The sequence below is a fragment of the Podarcis erhardii genome, assembly GCF_964252035.2.
Source record: "Podarcis erhardii genome assembly, chromosome: 14".
Classification (NCBI taxonomy): Eukaryota; Metazoa; Chordata; class Lepidosauria; order Squamata; family Lacertidae; genus Podarcis; species Podarcis erhardii.
The window spans coordinates 14,691,451-14,711,714 of NC_138503.1; the positions used below are offsets into that span (position 1 = coordinate 14,691,451).

The 20,264-nt window shown below is 42.2% G+C and overlaps 1 protein-coding gene across 1 annotated transcript; it reads left to right on the forward strand.

Moving 5' to 3' along the window:
* The first annotated feature begins 1,025 nt into the window (after positions 1–1,025).
* Positions 1,026–20,095, forward strand: AFG2B (AFG2 AAA ATPase homolog B). The gene is made up of 9 exons (XM_081838895.1): positions 1,026–1,048; positions 3,166–4,286; positions 5,680–5,865; positions 8,988–9,143; positions 10,821–11,030; positions 13,050–13,277; positions 15,607–15,741; positions 16,593–16,718; positions 18,877–20,095. The coding sequence occupies exons 2-9, from the start codon at positions 3,213–3,215 to the stop codon at positions 19,021–19,023; spliced, it is 2,262 nt and encodes a 753-aa protein (XP_081695021.1). The 5' UTR covers positions 1,026–1,048; positions 3,166–3,212; the 3' UTR covers positions 19,024–20,095.
* Positions 20,096–20,264: the final 169 nt, after the last annotated feature.

Genomic DNA, 20,264 nt, shown 5'->3' on the forward strand with positions numbered 1-20,264 from the left:
GCAAAATTGCATAGAAGTCATTAAAAATGATTGCCAAATACTTGCAGTTTTTTATATTATTATTATTCTACATTTCAGGTTTATACATTTCACTGATTTTACAAACATTTTAACATCTCAAAACTTGACTTCCTTCGCACTCTTTCTGCGGTTCCTTAATTTTATTTTTAATACCTTCTGCATATCCAAATTAACTTAATTTGCTCATTTTTTCATCTACTTTAAATATAAACTCATATACTATACAGCGGCAAGAATGTCACTAGCCCAATAATGGAAAGAAGCAGAAGTCCCAGCTAAAGAAGAATGGATACAAAAACTTGTGGAATATGCAGAAATGGCGAAAATTACCGGACGAATAAGAAATCAAGATAACATTTTTTTAAATAAAAGAGTAGCAATGATTTAATATTTACAGATAAATTATAAACAGGTACGAACATTAACAGGATTATTGCAATAACCTGCACTTTCATAAGAGCATATATTATTATTATTAAGCATTACCTGACGTTTTCAGAAGGTAAAATTAAAATTATTTGGTTTATCAGAGAACAGTTATGTGCTTTTAATACGACCTAGGTTTACCAAACTGAATGCTGTGCAATCTGAAAAATAATAGCACCCAAAAACATATTTTCATTGAATAAAGTTGCAAAAATTAAGTTTCCCCCCCCCCAAAAAAATAAACCTCACACAGCTTCCTAACACAACTGCCCCAAGCCTCTCTCAATAAAATAGAGACCTCCCTTTTTGCAACTATGCGCCACCCACCGTCCAACCAGAAGCCTGTTCCTCTTTCCTTTGTCCCACCCACTACTTACCACCACCCCCGTTCTCTGATTGGAACCTTCCACTCCACATCCGACCTCCATGGGACCGGAGGAAAAGCGACTCGCTCCAAGGGTTCGTCTGATTGCCTTCTTTTGCGGGGAGAATTGATTGGCAGGGCTATTAGCCAATTAGCGGGCTGCACTGTACCATTTCCTTCCCCCTTTCCCTTTGCTTGCTTGCAAAGGAGAAAATGTCTTTAAGTCGCTGGTGGTTGGTGAGTGTTTAGGCTGCAGTCTTTTTATACCTGTCTTCCTGAGATATGCAGGCGCTTTTCTCCTATGTTTCATCAGAAGCTTGCATGCCTTTCATCTTTATTTTATTCCTTCTAAAATAATGCTTAATTATTCACATTTCTCACCCGCATCCATAAATCCCACCAGATAAATGGGGCAGCAAGACAATGGAAAATAATTATCATTAATCCCAATGCTGCCCTAAAATGCCGGCTAGAGAATTGGCCGTATCTTAATTAGGTATTAAATTTGTGTACTGCCCTTCAACCGAATAGCCCAGGGCAGCTCACGACAGGGGGGAAAAAAATGAGAATATAAAATGCATAATATATTTTTTTAGAAAGTCTTAGTTCAGTTACGGGGTGGGTGGATCTCGCACCTGAGGAAAAATGTTGCAGACACTCATGCTTTTAGAAATTAAACTGGGAAATGTTGCTTTTTGTGGCTGTATTTCATGTATGGCTTGGGATGCCTGTCTCTGTGAATGGGTTCCTTTGTGTTTATTCCTTTGTGTTTACTGGGTTTTAAAAAAAGCAATAAAGGAGGATATAAATTTGATGAAATAATTGCGTACCTATCCTTGCGCATTTTGCTTTCAGAATTGAGTTTGTGTGTTGAAAGATAGGGTATAGGAAGCCGCTAAAGCCATTGTCAGGCTATTGCTCCATCTAGGCCAGCATTGCCTACTCGGACTGGCAGCAGCTTCACCTGATGCTTCTCCAGCTACTTGATGCTTTTAGTTGGGATTGAACTTGTAACCTTCTGTATGAAAAGCCTAGGCTCTAGCAATGGGCTTTACGGGCTTCCTATAACTACTGGCTGGGTTGAGAGCTAGTCAACAAAAGGCCTGCTGATGCTCAAGGCTACCTAGAAATTGTGCCCCATATTGCCCCCCCCCCCATATTGTGGCAGCTGGCTGTCCATAACAACGGAGGGAAGGTCTTCTGCATGTATCCAAGGGCCAGCCTTTCTTGTTTGTGAATTGGTAGTTTAAAAGGGTTTCAGGGCAGAGGACAGATTCACAGCGAGCGCTGCTGCCTCTATGTTGGTTATGTTGGTAGAGGGAAAGTGCAGTATATATAAATAGGCAACATTACATGCATGAAGATTGCATAAGCATCTTATTTTACCAGGTGTATATATATGTATGTGTGTGTGTGTGTGTATATTTATATTTATATTTATATTTATATTTATATTTATATTTATATTTATATTTATATTTATATTTATATTTATATTTATATTTATATTTATATTTATAAGGGCTATATTTCCTAATAGGCAACCTCCCAGGGGATACATGCCCAGAAGCAAAAGTGGGTGGAACAGTAATTTTTACCTTTGTAAAAGGTAATTTTTTGTCAGGTTGGTGTTGGTTAAAAGTTTAGTTGGGGTTGGCAGTTACTTTAATTTGGGTATAACTGTAAACTTGTTGTTGGTTTTTATTGGTTTCCATGTTGCTTGTATAGGATACCTTGTTTTTTAATGTTTGATGTTTTGCGTTTTATATGTTGCAAGCCACCCAGAGTGGCTGGGGAGACCCAGCCAGATGGGCGGAATATAAATTAAAATATTATTATTACAGTAGGCCTGTTTCTACATACATTCTTAGATCCCTCTTTCTCCTGGGTCTAGGCAAGGAAGAGTATAATCGGAGTCAAGGGCACATTCTAGCCAGGCAAAAGAACTTGGGGAGGATGTAAAGAAACTGGGGAGAAGGACAGGGGCTAGGAATTATCTGAGGGCTGTATAAAGAGGCTTGGAGGGCCATGTTGGTCCTGTCACTTTGAGTTTCTCCATCCATGTCTTAGATAAACTATTCAGGGAAGACAGACCCCTTCACATTCTGTGATTCAGAAAAGTATTTCTTTTTCAGGCAAATTTTATGTATGGAATGATAACAGAAAGGCTCTTCAGATGTACGCCTGTCTTGTAATTTATTCTTGAATGCATCCAAGAACTTTGAACCTTTCTATGAAACTTGCACCTCTCCCTGAAATCTATTTTCCCCCTTCCTAAAACCTGCACACACTATTGTTAAATAAAATCAGCTAATTTTCTTTTTCTTTTTCCCTCTTCATTCTAAACTGTGCAGAGAAACATCTGCGTGTATGATTTGCAACCCAGCAGCTCGCCGTGAACATGGCTTTGTTAAAGCTGTTGCCGCAGGTTCCCGAAGATGAAGGCACCCAAAGGTGCAGGCTAGGGCCTGCTGTATTCTCTGCCCTGGGGGCCACACTGGGCTCCCCAGTGAAGATCACCCTCCCTACTGGCAGCTGTCTCTGTACCACCTGGCCGAGGCACGATTTGGCCGATGGCTATTTGCAGGTCGATCTCAAGTGCAGAACTTTGGGCTTAAAGGAGTGCCAGCCCCAAAATCTCACCGTGAGCATGGACCAATTGAAGCTCCTGCCTTCTTGCAAGCTCAGGAGAGTGACAGTCAAAGTCATCTTTAAGAACCGTGCCTTGAAAAAATCCACTCCGAAAACCATGGTGCAGGACATGGTCAAGGAACTTCTGAGAAAGGCCTACGTTTCTCCCCATCATGTTGTTACCTTTGCGCCAGTTCCGGGCAGTCCATTGGCATGTGTTGAAATATTGTCCATGGAGCCTGCCACCGCAGAAGAAGCCGGTTTGGTCACCCTCAAAACTGGTGTAACTGTTAAAGAGGCAGTCACACTAGACTGGCACAACAGTTCGACGGAGGATGGTGCCAAAATCCTAGTGGCGGGCATGAACGACGCCAGCACCTCCTTAAAAGAGATGATCGACTTGCCCTTGCGGTTTCCAAAAACCTTCCAGAAGCTGGGCCTTTCTGTCCCTAGAGGAGTGCTTTTGGTCGGGCCTCCAGGAGTGGGCAAAACTCTTCTGGTGAAATCGGTCGCCAGGGGAATTGGTGCCAGCTTCCTTTGCATTGATGGCCCTATAATCTACGGTTCAAGGCCTGGCGAAAGCGAGGAGAACTTGCGGCGAGTTTTTGAACAAGCAAGAGAATTGTCCGACGACGGACCGGTTGTTCTTTTTATTGACGAGATTGACTCATTGTGTCCTAAACGGGGAAGTTCAAGTAATGCCCCGGAAAATCGTCTGGTGGCTCAATTGCTAACTCTTCTAGATGGCATTGGGGGAGAAAATGACGTAGTGATCGTGGCGGCGACAAATCGACCTGATGCCCTGGACCCTGCACTTAGGAGGCCAGGCAGGCTGGACCGAGAGGTGATTGTAAATTATATCTTTCTTGTTACTTCTGATTGCTACTTACTGCTTTGTTTAGGAAGGGGGAGCCCTTTTTATTTTTTGCTACTACTGCAACCCGTGTTTTCTGAGCCCAAAATGGAAAACAAGCGAGGTCCCAACTAAAGAAGAATGGCAACTTAAACCGATGGAATATGCGCAGCTTCTGGACCTAACATATAGAATAAGAGAACAAGAAGAACATACGTTTAAGGAAGATTGGAAAACATTTATTGATTATATGTGGGGAAATTGTGTACACTTGAAAACATTCGCAGCATTAAGATAAATTCAACAGTGAAAATAAGTTTTGATGGATGTAATAATGGAATACTAAATGGTTTAGTTTATGTAAAATATGCAGGGATTTATGTTAGGCAAAACGAAGCATGGAAAGAGAGGAAGGGGAGTCATTGATATTTTAAGGTTGTTTAAATGAATACAGTGGTACCTCGGCTTCCGAACGTAATCTGTTCCAGAAGATCGTTCGACTTCTGAAACGTTTGAAAACCAAGGCGCAAAGGGCTCTCTGCAAATTCAATGGAGAAAGTTGGGGGGAAAAAACCTCAGCGGAAGCCGTTCGACTTCTGAGGCGCGTTCGAAAACGGAAGCATTGACTTCCAGGTTTTAGGCGTTCAAAAACCCAAACGTTCAGCTTCTGAGATGCTCAAAAACCAAGGTACCACTGTATTCTAAAATGTAAAACAGAAAATTTGATAAAAATTATGGAAAGAAAAGGAAGGGGGAGCCCTCTCAATGACCTTAGGGTGTCATGGCTTTCCTCAAAGGACTGTAGAGTTGTAGTTCCTGTGAGAGAACTCTTTTATCATCTGGCCCATTTTCAGAAGTACATTTCGCAGACTTCTTTTGTTCCAAGTGGTAATATTTAGAAATGGGCAGTTCCAGTCCTGCCCCGTAGTTGGAATGATGGAAAACGGGGTGATAAATAATTTTACGGTGACACTTAAACACTGGAGTTACTTTGTAGAATTTGTTCATCATGTGGACATTGGAGGGTGTCTTTTAAAGCCATCTGAGGTGGTTGGAGAAGAACATTATGAAGAAGCTCAGGTCTGAGGTTTAGTTCAGCCCATCTAGCACAGGGTTGCAGAACCGTCAGTCCTCCATATTTTGCTGGACTACAATTCCCATCTGCCCCAGTCAGTCTGTGAAGCAAGGAGGGATGATGGGAGTTGGAGTCCCACGGCACCTGTCGGGCTAGAGATTGCCCATTCCTGATCGAAACCTTTGCACTCAAAATTGGCCTGACATTTGCTTCGGATAAGCCCTGCGTTGCCTACGGCTAATGCAGGTTGTGAATTGCCAGGATACACCAAGATAGCAACACATTTTTTTACATTTGCTCTTTTCTTAGGTTATAATCGGGACGCCAACCGTGAAGCAAAGGAGGTCTATTCTACAGCTGATTACTGCTGGCATGCCTGTGTCGAACGATGTTAATTTGCTTGAACTTGCAGAAATAACCACTGGTTATGTTGGAGCTGACCTTACGGCGCTCTGCAGAGAGGCTGCAATGCAGGCTGTGTTTCGTGCCTCTTCGGTAAGGAATTATTTCAGATGTCAGCCCAGAATATTTTTGTGCACGGGGGGGGGGGGGGGTCTCTTCCCCCTGCCCTCGCTTTGTGCTAAATGCTCAGCAGCTTTATCCTGTGTGACATTGTGGCTGCAAATGGACATAGCTTGGTTTAATAATAATAATAATAATAATAATAATAATAATAATAATAATAATAAATAAATAAATAATAATAATAATAATAATTTATTATTTATACCCCGCCCATCTGGCTGAGTTTCCCCAGCCACTCTGGACGGCTTCCAATCAAGTGTTAAAAACAATACAGCATTAAATATTGAAAACTTCCCTAAACAGGGCTGCCTGTTTTGAGTTGCTGGGCCCGCACAACATCTAGGGTGGGGTGGGGAACCAGCTTGGGGGACTTGTGTCAGTTCTACAGGTGCAATTGAGTGTCTGTGTCACTGTGTAACCCATATTTACTAGATATCAATGATTCACACACCTGGGATGCAGAAGAGACTGAGATGATAACACTGGAAATAACTTGTTTGCCCATCACAGAGTCGGCAACAGTGGTTCAACTGATATGTACCATTACCTCTATTTCTGATGTTCAGGCAGTGGGTACCATTAACTGACACCACCCAAACTCAGGAAGGTGTTTTAACTGGGGTTGCCATATTTCAAAAAGTAACAACCAGCACACCCCAAAAGTTGATGAGATTTTTTTTTTTTTAGGAAGACCCCAAAATTGTTGAGCTTTGCAAAAGTACAAGATATCTGGTGTGGAAAACCCAAAGAAGGGGACTCTCCAAACTTTGCACAGTGGCCATGGAATACCAGCTGACTGTTTGAGGTGGCGGATAAGGGAGCAACTGGGATCATGAGAAGCAATACTCTCCACTGCAATGTTTTGTTGCAGATCCACTCTGTGCGCGGTGGTATATCATTTATGTGCCTATTTCTGGAATCTGTGCCTTTCACACCCTGTAATATGGCCAAGGAACACAACCTAGGCCGAGACATTTACAGTCAAGCTCATTTCTCAGTGATCCCCATTACATTCTAGAGCACAAAGTAAAATGAGCTGCTATCAGTTTGAGTTCTAAAACATTTGAAAACTGAGGCACAAAGGACTGTCTGCAAATTCAATTGAGAAAATTGAAAAACACGTAGCGGAAGCCGTTCGACCTCTGAGGTGCATTCGAAAAAGGAAGCATTTACTTCCAGGTTTTCAGTGTTTGGGTTCCAAAACATCTGTCAACGGAGATGTTTGAGAACCGAGGTACCACTGTATATGGTTATAGGTGTCTGCTTTGCTCCAGCCATCTCTGTAAACACAGGGTTACAGGGTCAGAGAGAAAATTTGAGCTGGGTGTCCGGGAGAGGCGGTCTTCCTGGCCAATCCCACTGAACAGACCCAGATTCTACAGTTCACAGGACCTTTCTCAGTTTCCCCACTCAACAGTGGGTATTTATGCTCGTAAGGTAAAGGACCCCTGGATGGTTAAGTCCTAACAAAGGTGACTAGGGTTGTGGCGCTCATCTCGCTTTCAGGCCGAGGGAGCTGGTGTTTGTCCACAGACAGCTTTCCGGGTCATGTGGCCAGCATGACTAAACCGCTTCTGGCGCAACAGAACACTGTGACGGAAACCAGAGCGCACGGAAACGCTACTTAACCTTTCCGCCTCATGTGACGTTAACATATGAGAGTGCTGGAGGTGAAATAGTTAAACAGGTTACCCAATCAGAACCCAGGGGGGTGGAGTCAGAGGGACTATAAAACCAGCTCTGGGAGGGGAGAAGGAGTTCGTTGGGAGTTGGGTGGGTGGTTGGAGTGGGAGTGAATTGGGGTAGAGTCTGTGGGGAGGTTGAGTTAGTGTAGCAAAATAAGCTGAGTCAGGAACAGTTAGGAGCTAGGAAGACAGGTAAATATCTGAGAGGTGGTTTAGTGAGTGAGAGCAGGTAGCGGACGTTATAGGTCTGGATAGGCACCCCATGATTGTAATTGACTGATACCGTTTATGAAACCACACACTTATTAAACTGCAATAAATAAACAGAAGTTTATGTTCCAGTTTAACCCTGACTGGACTCAGTATTTTTTCCAGGTAGGGCCTGGGTGGTGGCAGCAAGAAATAAAGTGGTGGCACAGGGATCAATAGATGGTGAAACATCTGGAGACCCTGTGTGATCGCCACACCGCAGTAGTACCTATTTATCTATCTGCTTACTTGTTTAGCTACTTGCACTGGTATGCTTTTGGGCTGCTAGGTTGCTAGTAATTATTAATATCACATAGCCACAGTTGCTTCCCCTAGGAGGCCTCTGTAGCTGTGTTATCACAAGCTCCTGGATAGCATAGCAGAGTTGCACGTCTCTGTAGAATCAGAGTGTTGTAAAACATTATAACTTGAATGTTGTAACAGACACTATCTGCCCTGTGGGAAAGAAGGGAAAAATGAGGCAAACAGGCAAAGACAATATTAGAGACAGCTCCAGTCAAACCTCCCTGCCCAACTGTACAATTAGTAGTGGGGACACAGGTGGCGCTGTGGTCTAAACCACTGAGCCTTTTGGGCTTGCCGATCAGAAGGTCGGCAGTTTGAATCCCTGCGACAGGGTGAGCTCCCGTTGCTCGGTCCCTGCTCCTGCCAACCTAGCAGTTCGAAAGCACGCCAGTTCAAGTAGATAAATAGGTACCACTGCAGTGGGAAGGCAAACGGCATTTCCGTGCGCTCTGGTTTCTGTCACGGTGTTCCGTTGCGCCAGAAGTGGTTTAGTCCTGCTGGCCACATGACCCAAAAAGCTGTCTGTGGACAAACGTCGGCTCCCTCGGCCTGAAAGTGAGTTGAGCGCCACAACCCCATAGTCGCATTTGACTGGACTTAACCTTTCAGGGGTCCTTTACATTTACACCTACAATTTATATCATTTATTTGCTTTAGTATTTTGCCACTGTAAACTGCTCTGGGTGTCATGTCAGAAAGCAGTATATAAATGTAAGTTGTGGACCCAGATATACGGACTGATTGTTCATTGGCAGGGCTGCTAAGACTTCTCATGAATGAGTGACTTCAGGGTTTGGAGCATTAAAAGCAAACAAACCTTTTTTTTCTCTGCTTGTACATACATTTCTTCAGGATTCAATTGACACAGTGCACATGTCGGACTTCTGTGAAGCATTGAAAAAGATTCGGCCGTCCTCTGTTCGAAGTGGAGTTGGACTTGCAGACTTCAGACCCGTCTCCTGGGATCAGATTGGTGGCCTTGAAGATGTGAAACTCAAGTTAAAACAGGTAGCGTTACAGAGACGAATTTCAAGGGCAGCTATACTTTCACAGGTCTTGGATTCTGCAATTATTACTTTGTCACATTTTCAGCTCTCTCCCTGTATGGAGCTTGGGGAGATGTTTATAGGACTACTGATGTAGAGACAAAATAACATGTAAGTTTGTAGCTAGATTTAGATGACTTCTTAAACCAGGGATCAGGAAATGTTGGCCCTCCAAAAGGTTGTTAGATCCTGACCATTGTTGATGCTGGTAGGGGCTGGTGGGAGTTTGAATCTACCAGTATCCAGAGGACCACACGTTCCTTGTACTTATTTAGAGGGTTCAAAACGCTTTGTTAGTTTTGTGAGAATTATTTCTCTACATGGCAGAGAGAATGGGGTGGAGGGGCACTTCCCTCTGCCAGCTGGTTTACTGCATTCAGGACCATAACCTGGGACCAGACTAGAAATGCCATAAGGAGCAAAAACAACCCAATTAACACCCCCAACACATTTTAAAAAGGCATCGGATATCAATCAGCCAAAGGCCTGGTTAAAGAAGAACGTTTTTACCTGGCGCCTAAAGGTATAAAATGAAGGCACCAGGCAAACTTCCCTGGGGAGAGCATTCCGCAGACGGGGAGCCACTGTAGAGAAGGCCCCTATGCTCAGTGCAGTTGAGTGTAGAATGCGGAGAAAGTTATCAGCTCAAAGTCTTAAAGGAAACTAAAAACAAGGAATGGTGTTTGTTTAGCAGAAAGCTATTTCTCTCTGGATTGTGGGTCCATCCCTGTTACCAGTGTAGCACATTGGAATGACAAGTACATTGATCTGAAGTTGTAATAATAATAATAAATTATATTTATTTATACCTCTCCCATCTGACTGGGTTCCCCAGCCACTCTGGGCAGCTCCCAACAGAATATTAAAAACACAATAAACATCAAATATTAAAAACTTCCCAAAACAGGGCTGCCTTCAGATGTCTTCTAAAAGTCAGATCGTTGTTTATTTCCTTGACATCTGATGGGAGGGCATTCCACACGGCAGGTGCCACTACCAAAAAGGCCCTCTGCCTGGTTCCCTGTAACCTCACTTCTTGCAGGGAGGGAACCACCAGAAGGCCCTCGGAGCTGGAACTCAGTGTCTATGGGGGTGGAGACACTCCTTCAGGTGTAATAATAATATATTATTTCTACCCCACCCATCTGGTTGGGCTTCCCATCTAAACTGGGCCAAGGCCGTTTAGAGCTTTAAAGGTCAGCACCACACTTTGAATTGTGCTTGGAAACGTACTGGGAACCAGTATAGGTCTTTCAGGATTGGTGTTATACTGTCTTGGCGGCCACTCCCAGTCACCAGTCTAGCTGCCGCATTCTGGATTAATTGCAGTTTCTGGGTCACCTTCAGAGGTAGCCCCACATAGAGTGCACTGCAGTAGTCCAAGCGGGAGATAACCAGAGCTCTGGCAAGACAGTCTGTGGGCAGCTGGGTCTCAGCCTGCGTACCAGGTGGAGCTGGTAGACAGCCACCCTGGACACAGAATTAACCTGCGCCTCCATGGACAGCTGTGAGTCCAAAATGACTCCCAGGCTGCACACCTGGTCCTTCAGGGGCACAGTTGCCCCATTCAGTGTTGCCTTGTATGATCTAACGTTATAAGGAATTAATGGAAGTTTCTGCGGCTTTTTTGTCTTTGCAGAGCATTGAATGGCCTATAAAATTCCCAGAGGCTTTTGTGAGAATGGGGCTTGCCCGCCCGAAGGGCATCCTTTTGTACGGACCGTCAGGTTGCGCCAAAACCTCGCTTGTGAAAGCAGCAGCCACAAGCTGTCACTGTTCCTTTCTGTCTGTGAGCGGCGCCGACCTTTTCTCGCCTTACGTTGGAGATTCGGAGAAGATTTTGTCTCAGGTTTGTTTTTTTTATTCTCCTCGTAGTCTGCAGTCCTTGGGTGAAAATAGACCATGTTAAATAGTTGGCTGGTTCAGACCTAGCCACCCTGCTTTAATAACCCATAGCTAGATTCTAGTTTTATATTGTGGCTGATAAACTGAGATTAAACTTTGGCTTCCTGGTTTGGATACAAGAAGAAATGGTGGTTTCAGAAATGGTTTAAGTTTTCTGTTACAGTGTGCTAGAGTAGGGAGGAAAGAGCACGCAGGCACAAAACTCATGTTATTATGCCTACTTTATTGCATCTGAGGTGACAGTATCGCCACAGAATAAGATAATTTAAGATAATAAAAAACAGTTAAACATAAAAAGCAGGCAGAGGCCTTCTCGGTAGTGGCGCCCACCATGTGGAACGCCCTCCCATCAGATTTCAAGGAAATAAACAACTGTCTGAATTTTAGAAGATACCTGAAGGCAGCCCTGTTTAAGGAAGTTTTAAATGTTTTATCTTGTATCACTTTTATTATTAATAATGATCTGTTGGGAGCCGCCCAGAGTGACTTGGGAAACCCAGCTGGATGGGTGGGGTATATATAATAAATTATTATTATTATTTATTTATTTTATGTCTACACTTTCATTATTAAGGGCTACCGTCTCACTCGGTATACATTGTAACTTCAGACAAGCCATGCTAATTGAAGTACCTTTCAACTTGATGCTAAATTTTTGTATTGAGCCTTTTTCACAGATTTCTATTTATCTCTCGGTGTGGCAGGGCTGACCTTTTATGCCTTTAAAAATTATTGGTGGTAGTTTATTAATCACCTTCCAAACAACCACCTCAAGGCGATTTGCACGTAAGAGAATTAAAAACAGTTAGACATAATCAGATAAACACATTAGCAGGATTGTTGTAATAACCTGCAGTCTTATAAGAGTATATATTTACAGTAGGTAATTAAATGAGCAAGTCAAATGAATTTGGATATGCAGAAGATATTAAAAAATAAATTTAAGGACCCACAGAAAGAGGGGGAAGGAAGTCGAATTTTGAAACGTGAAATTGATTGTAAAACTTATAAAATGATTATAAATTTGAAAAGAATAAATAAATAATAAAAAGCTAAGTAAATAAATAAAACCATAACAAAATAGACACACATGGTAAATACCTATTTATCCAGCAGGGAAAGCCTGTCAGATATATAAATTCTTCAGTTGTTTCGTGAAAGTGCAGGTTGTGGTTGAAGGTCAACAGAAACACAGAACAGAGACAGCCACAGCAAAAGCCCTGCTTTGAGTTACTGCAGAGCAAGCTTCTGAGATCTTTATATCATGCAAAAGAAGCTCTTCTACAAATCAGAGTGATCTGCTGGGTATTTAGTTGGCTTCAGCAAGTATCGTGCTATCTTGGTTCTCAAACTTAATCCGTTCTGGAAGTCCGTTCCAAAACCAAAGCGTTCCAAAACCAAGGTGCACTTTCCCATAGAAAGTAATGCAAAATGGATTGATCCGTTCCAGACTTATAAAAACAACCCCTAAAACTGAAATTTAACATGAATTTTACTATCTAACGAGACCATTGAGCCATAAAACGAAAGCAATAAACAATGTACTGCAGTCACACAATCAATCATTAGCTGAACTAGGTTCCACACAGTCATGAAAACACAACAAAAAAAGCCACAAAAATGCAAAATAAATAGCAAAACCAGACAGACCTCAGTGTAACACTCAAAACGAAAGCGTGGCACTCAAATCGGAAGCATAACACTCAAAACAGAGCATGTTTGGCTTCCGAAAAAAGTTTGCACACCAGAACACTTCCGGGTTTGCAGTTTTTGGGTTCCAAGTTGTTTGAGTACTAAGGCATTTGAGAACCAAGGTATCACTGTACAAAGAAGAATTTATACTTCATTTGAACATAGGGGGAAAATGCATGTCTTCCCCCCATTTGACTTAAATTATGCGTTCTGCACAGATACATGATTTCTACCTATCTCCCCACCCGCTGCTTAATTTTACTTATTCAAGGTATTTCGTCAAGCAAGAGCCAACGCGCCTTCAATTGTGTTCCTTGATGAGATCGACTCTATCCTGGGATCTCGGTCAGTCAGTAAAACAGGGCATGGCGTCCAGGAGAGAGTTCTTTCTGTCCTCCTTAATGAATTGGATGGCGTTGGGCTGAAATTAACGGAGAGGAGGGGAAATAAAGCCGAGCTGGAAAACGACAGTCGAGAACAAACAGAAGATGATAGAGAGGTATCTAATTCTCACAACGAGATGTTTTTCATCCTTTTGCTTTCGTAGATGAGCTCATTTCTATCTGCTGAATCTGTTACGGCATAAACACAGAAACCTAGGTTGCAACAACGGACACGGGCCCCTTATGCACTGTAGAATTAAAGCAGTATCATACCACTTTAAACAGTCATGGCTTCCTGCAAGGAATTCTGGGAACTGTAGTTTGTTAAGGGTCCTGAGAGTTGGTAAAGGTAAATGGACCCCTGACCATTAGGTCCAGTCGTGGCCGACTCTGGGGTTGCGGCACTCATCTCGCTTTATTGGCCGAGGGAGCTGGTGTACAGCTTCCGGATCATGTGGCCAACATGACTAAGCTGCTTCTGGCGAACCAGAGCAGCGCACGGAAACACCGTTTACCTTCCTGTCGGAGCAGGACCTATTTATCTACTTGCACTTGACATGCTTTCAAACTACTAGGTTGGCAGGAGCAGGGACCGAGCAACGGGAGCTCATCCCGTCGCAGGGCTTTGAACCGTCGACCTTCTGATCGGCAAGTCCTAGGCTCTGTGATTTAACCCACAGCGCCACCCGCATCCACCTGAGAGTTGTTAGGAGACGCTTAATCCTCTCACAGAGATACCATTCCCAGAGTGGTATAATAATCAGTCCATTTCCCCAGTGAACGCCATCAGTAGTAGGTTCTTAAGTCAACTATTATTATTATTATTATTATTATTATTATTATTATTATTAATACCCCGCCCATCTATTAAATTGTTTTGAAAATCATTTTGTTCAGTTTTCTGCACAGTTATCCTTGAATTCATTTTCCCTTAAATTGATAAATACCACCACTGGCAATGTTAGATATAAACAGATAAATAGAAGGACGCACAGAGAAAATATTGCTAATGGGTTTCTTTGAAACCTTTTCCATAAGTTTGCTTACTTTGCATTTTATGTCTACAAAGGTTGTAATAGCTATAAGCTACATACAACAATGATTATCTCAGATTGGGCTTTAATTCTGATAAATCCTGAATAAAGAACTAGTTGGCTTTCTTCTAATACTGCGTAACAGGGATGGGAAACTTATAGCTAGTCCCAGCCAGCTTGGCCAGCAGTCAAGGACAATGGGAGTTGTAGTTCAACATCATAAGGCCACAGGATTTCCATCTGTGCCTCATAGTTCTATAACCCTGGACAATCCTGTACATGAAAAGAGTTAGTGAAACTTTTTGTTACTATCAGCACAATCTTTTTTTAAAAAAAAAAAATATTAAAATTTCCATTTTAACAACCCAATAAAAGCCACATTAAAAACATTCCAAATTGTAATGCAATCTAACAGTTCAAATTTTATGCCAAATTATAAATCTCCATCAGTACAATCTTATATATGTCTACTCCAGGCTTCCTGAACCTCGGCCCTCCAGATGTTTTGGGACTACAATTCCCATCACCCCTGACCACTGGTCCTGCTAGCTAGGGATGATGGGAGTTATAGTCCCAAAACATTTGGAGGGCTAGGTTGAGGAAGCCTGGTCTACTCTGAAGTATGTTCCATTGAGTTCAGTGAGGCTTATTTAGTATTTATTTATAGGATTGCAGCCTAATTCTTTTCTTAGTTGACTTGTTGACTAAAACAAGTATGTGGGGTAATCTAAAGCCACCTTTAATTTTTGGTGAATAAGCAGGATATACAGTTAATGTGAATTAAATGTTTTTCCCCCAATAATGAATTGGGGGGTGTTTAAAAGACCAAGAATCCATCCTGTTGGGGATAATTCAGCCTGAAATTCCCAGGTGTCAAAAAAGGTTATTTATGTATGCCACTACTGTGGCCTGTGTTTTGTTAGCCTCAAAATGTAAAATGAGCGAGGTCCTAACCAAAGAAGAATGGCAGCTTAAGTTGACAGAATATGCACAACTTGCAGACTTAACATAAAGAATAAGAGAACAAGAAGAACATACGTTTAAGGAAGATTGGAAAATGTTTATTGAATATATGGGAAATAATTGTGTACAGCTGAAAACGCTGGCAGCATTAAGATAAATTCAACAGTGTAAATAAGTTTTGATGGATGCAATAATGGAATGCTGAATAGTATAGTTTTTGTAAAATATGCAGGGATTTATGATATGTAAAATGAACCATGGAAAGAGAAGGGAAGTCATTGATATCTTAAGGATGTAAAATGAATATTTTAAATTGTAAAACAGGAAATTTAATAAAAATTAGATAGATGATGATAGATAGATGATAGAAAGAGAGGCAGACAGACAGACAGACAGTTAATATGTAAATGCTTATTTTTCAAGCTTTTAATTTTTGCCAATTTTCTAGCTGGAATTTCAGGAGGTTTTCAACAAAGATGTCATCGTCGTCGCTGCAACCAACAGACCAGACATGTTGGACGACGCCTTGTTGCGTCCTGGACGGTTTGACAAGATCATCTATATTCCACCTCCAGATCGGAAGGTAGGGCACAAATCCAGAGGTGAATTTTAAACCGCAGAGATAGGTAATTACGAGCATTCTGTTTTTCACAAAGAAAGGTATATGAAGCCTGTTGAGACTTGGGTTTAAACTTCCAGATATTTAGCAGGCAAGCCCAGGGTTTAGAGCTGATTGTCTGCTTTCATATTCCATCCTCTTAGAACTCGGCTTCCTAAGTTTGTGCCATTCTAAAGATGCATCTGCCTTTTGAGACACAGAACAGCAGTTAGCATGCTACTTTGTTAAAAAAACAACACACAATTAAGTGGTGAATAAATTTTGTGAAATAAATAATAAAATAGTAGCTGTAAGTTCCCAGTTTGACAGCCTTTTGCAAACCATAGTAGGTTGACCTAGGTTTAGACATAATGCCAGTCCATGGTTCGGTGCTGTATCTGAATGCAGCAGTGTATATCATAATTGTTCTTTTTTAAAAAAAAGTGTTAAACCTATTTCAGAGTAGACTGGACTTGTACTTCAGTGCTGCAGAATACTGGCTTTCAAACTGTGTTCCAGGGAGGTCTGGGGTTCCTTAGAAACTTTTCAGAGGTTTCATGGTGAAAAGATCAGTAACAGGGAATAAATGTCCCTTATAGGTAGTTTGCTTGCTATTGCTCTTTTTGCCACTGTAAGGGAATTTGGGAAGCTGTCTAAAATGGGCAAATACTTTATCTGCTTTGGGAGGCTGTATTTATTTTATGCCGTTCCTGAAATCTGATGTGTAGTGATCCATTAAGGAAAACATCATTCCGCTCTCAGCTAGCCTCCCCAGCTGGCTCCCTTCTAACTTACAAATACGTAACTCTGACCCTTTCTTTTCTGTTTTGTATTAGGGAAAGCTTTCTATTTTGAAAATCTGCACTGAAAAAATTCCGGTTGATCCTGATGTTTCTCTAGAGGATATAGCAGCTCGTGCTAATCTGTTCTCTGGAGCTGACCTTGAAAACCTTTGCAAGGAGGTAAGGCTTTTAATTTTCCTAATTAGTCCTAATTAGTCTTGGGAGAGTTTTCTGAAATGTTCTAATTTTTCCTAATTAAGGGGGAAAGGCTTCATGTAAGCTTGAGAGAGAAGTAAAATCTCAACCTGAAGTGAAGTTTGTGTTTGTAAGGAAGAGACAAAATCTAGCATTGCAAATAATTAGATGTTATAGTGATTTGACTGTTTTTGCCTTGGAAGATCTCAACTGGGTTATGCAAATGGATTCTTAATTTAATTTAGTATCTGGTACAAATTAAGAAAACAGTATGTCAGCAAACTCAAAAGAGGCAGATATAGTGGTGAAATCCAACTGGATTGTATTTGGAGTAGATCCATTGTGTTGGACTCGTCTACATTTTGATTGTGTTCTTCCAGCAAGAACTTCAGTGTACCTCATGGGTCTCCTTCCCCAACACACACTTTATTCTCACAACAACCTTGTGGAGGTTGGACAGTTTTGGCATTTCATGGCATTGTGAATAGCATGAGAGTCACTGCTTTCCATGAGGATATACACGGGCAATGTATATTGAAATGGCTCCCAGATCGTGCTAGTGTTCCATTCCTAATCTAAGAAGATCTTACAGGATCATGTCAATGGTTGTTACAGCCCCCGATGGTAAGATGGTTGTTACAGCCCCCGATGGATCCCCCACTTTGCCACCTATCTTATTGACATCAGGATACCATTTTCCCCTTTGCAGCATGGCAAAAAGAGAAAAGTCAAGCACGGCCTCGAGTTACTACCTAACCAGAGGGATATTCCCTGAGGCAAATAGGTCACACTGCCAATCCAGCAAGCTTGGAGTCATCACCTATCGGCTGATAGGCAGTAATTTCAAACCTGCTGGACTTCTCCATGTCCTGCTTTGGACCGAGGTCATTTGCACTACTGAGTTCCCTGTGAACGCAGTATCCTGGCTGATCCCAGCAGGCTTGCTCTGACTGCGACTCAGCTGACCCATGAGGAAAGCAAGACTCCTTTGCCAATGCACAATCAGAAGCACATTTTAAGGCTCCCAAGATTGTGCATTGGCAACCGTAGGCCTGTCTCTCCCATGTCCGATTTCACCGATGGCAGCAGGTGCAGGGCAGGTGGGTGTGGTTTGGGGAAAACAGCCTCATGGGCCTAAGTAGGACCATGAGCTGGGTAACTGTGCCCCTGAAGGACCAGGTGTGCAGCCTGGGAGTCATTATGGACTCACAGCTGTCCATGGAGGCACAGGTCAATTCTGTGTCCAGGGCAGCTGTCTACCAGCTCCACCTGGTACGCAGGCTGAGACCCGACCTGCCCGTAAACTGTCTCGCCGGAGTGGTGCATGCTCTAGTTATCTCCTGCTTGGACTACTGCAATGCGCTCTATGTGGGGCTACCTTTGAAGGTGACTCGGAAACTGCAATTAATCCAGAATGCGGCAGCTAGACTGGTGACTGCGAGTGGCCGGGGAGACCGTATAACACCAGTCCTGAAAGACTTACACTGGTTCCCAGTACGTTTCCGAGCACAATTCAAAGTGTTGGTGCTTTAAAGCCTCGGCCCAGTATACCTGAAGGAGTGTCTCCACCCCCATCATTCAGCCCGGACACTGAGGTCCAGCTCCGAGGGCCTTTTGGCGGTTTCCTCCCTGTGAAAAGTGAGGTTACAGGGAACCAGGCAGAGGGCCTTCTTGGTAGTGGCGCCCGCCCTGTGGAATGGCCTCCCATCAGATGTCTAGGAAATAAACAACGATCTGACGCTTAGAAGACATCTGAAGGCAGCCCTGTTTAGGGAAGTTTTTAATGTTTGATGTTTTATTGTGTTTTTAATATTCTGTCGGGAACCACACAGAGTGGCAGGGGTATAAATAAATTATTATTATTATTAGCAACCACAGGTTTGTCTCTCCCACATCTGATTTCACACATGGCATCAGAGCAGAGCAGGTGGGTCTGTTTTGGGGAAAATAGCCCCGTGAGCCAAATTGAAACCCTAAGTAGGTCCATGAGCTAGAGGGTATACCACACCTGGAATAGAAATAATGGATGGTAGTCAGTTAAGTTTTATGCTCAGAGTCGGCATATGGAAATGATTGGCCCTTACTTAGTCGTGTTCATTAACTAAGCTTTGTTCATGTCGGTTATTCCTCCCCTACCCCTTAGGCTGCTTTATTGGCATTGCAAGAGAACAAAGTTGAAGCAACACCTGTGAAGCAGAAACATTTTGAAAAATCCTTGGAGATCGTCAAACCGTCGCTAACCAATGAAGAGCTGGAATTTTATGAAAAAATGTTTAGAAATCGAGAATGATTCTTGTGAAAACAGTAGGGGAGGGACTATTATCCACATTGACATAACCAACAACTCTTGGCAATGAATTCAACACATCTGTAAAGAGAACAGAGGGGATGTGGTTGTTTATTCATTTATTTAGAGTGTAAATTTCTCCATCGCCTCTTCAGACTGTTTCAAGGCAGCTCATACGCATCACAGGGGTTTCTCTTGGGATTACAGTGAAATTTAGATCCTATGGATAGAAGTCCCTACCAGAGAAGACTGGCTGATAAAGATGATGGACTATGCCAAAATGGCGAAAATGACCGGGAGAATTAGAAATCAAGAAGACAAAAGCTTTAATACAGAGTGGGGAAAATTTATAAGCTACTTAGGAGAACACTGCAAAGAATTAAAAACCTTTGCAGGATTGGAAAAACACTTGTGATTTTGTAAGAACTAGGGTATAATGAGGATTTTGAGGATAATATGAGATGCAGGGCAAAACAGATTAATAATGGAACCCATGGAGGGAAGTCCCAAGATTTCATGGAATCCTATATACTTCACATTTACATTCACATTCACATTCAAGTCATAATTTTAATTGTGAAACTGAATAAAAAAATGTTTAGATCCTATGCTGTGGGGAGAGGTTTCTTGGTGACATTATGGACAGCAGCCAAGCAAACTGGTGGGACCAGTTTCTTCTTGTGCGTATAAAGAAAATGCTGTGAGTATATTTTCAGAGTGGACCCAAGATTGTGGGTTTTTTATGTGCCTACCTTATGCCTAGTCAATCAGCTTTTCCAGTTCCAATAAAGACTGTCGCCATGGATCTTGGCTTAACACTGAGTGACTTAACGCTGAATTGTGCCCAGAATTTGAAGTGCTGTCAAACTGCTCTGAAATATTTACCACAGTGCTGTTAAATTCTACATATTTATAAAACGAAAAATTCTTCCAAGAGTCAATTACAGTCACATTTCTGCTCTTTTTTTACATAAAGAATTTAATCATCTCATAATAAGGTGAAATGTGTTTTTATAACTGAATATAGATGATTTGTATCATAATATTCAATAAAGGTATCCAATTTTGTAATGAAGTCTGGATATTTCCTTTTTTCATTCTTTCATTCCTTATTGGCTTTGCTACTCTGATACGGTCCCCTATCTTAAACCATTAATTAGCCTGTCCCAGCAAAGGAAGAACGGATACGAAACTTACGGAATATGCTGAAACTCACCGGAAGAATAAGAAATCAAGAGAATATT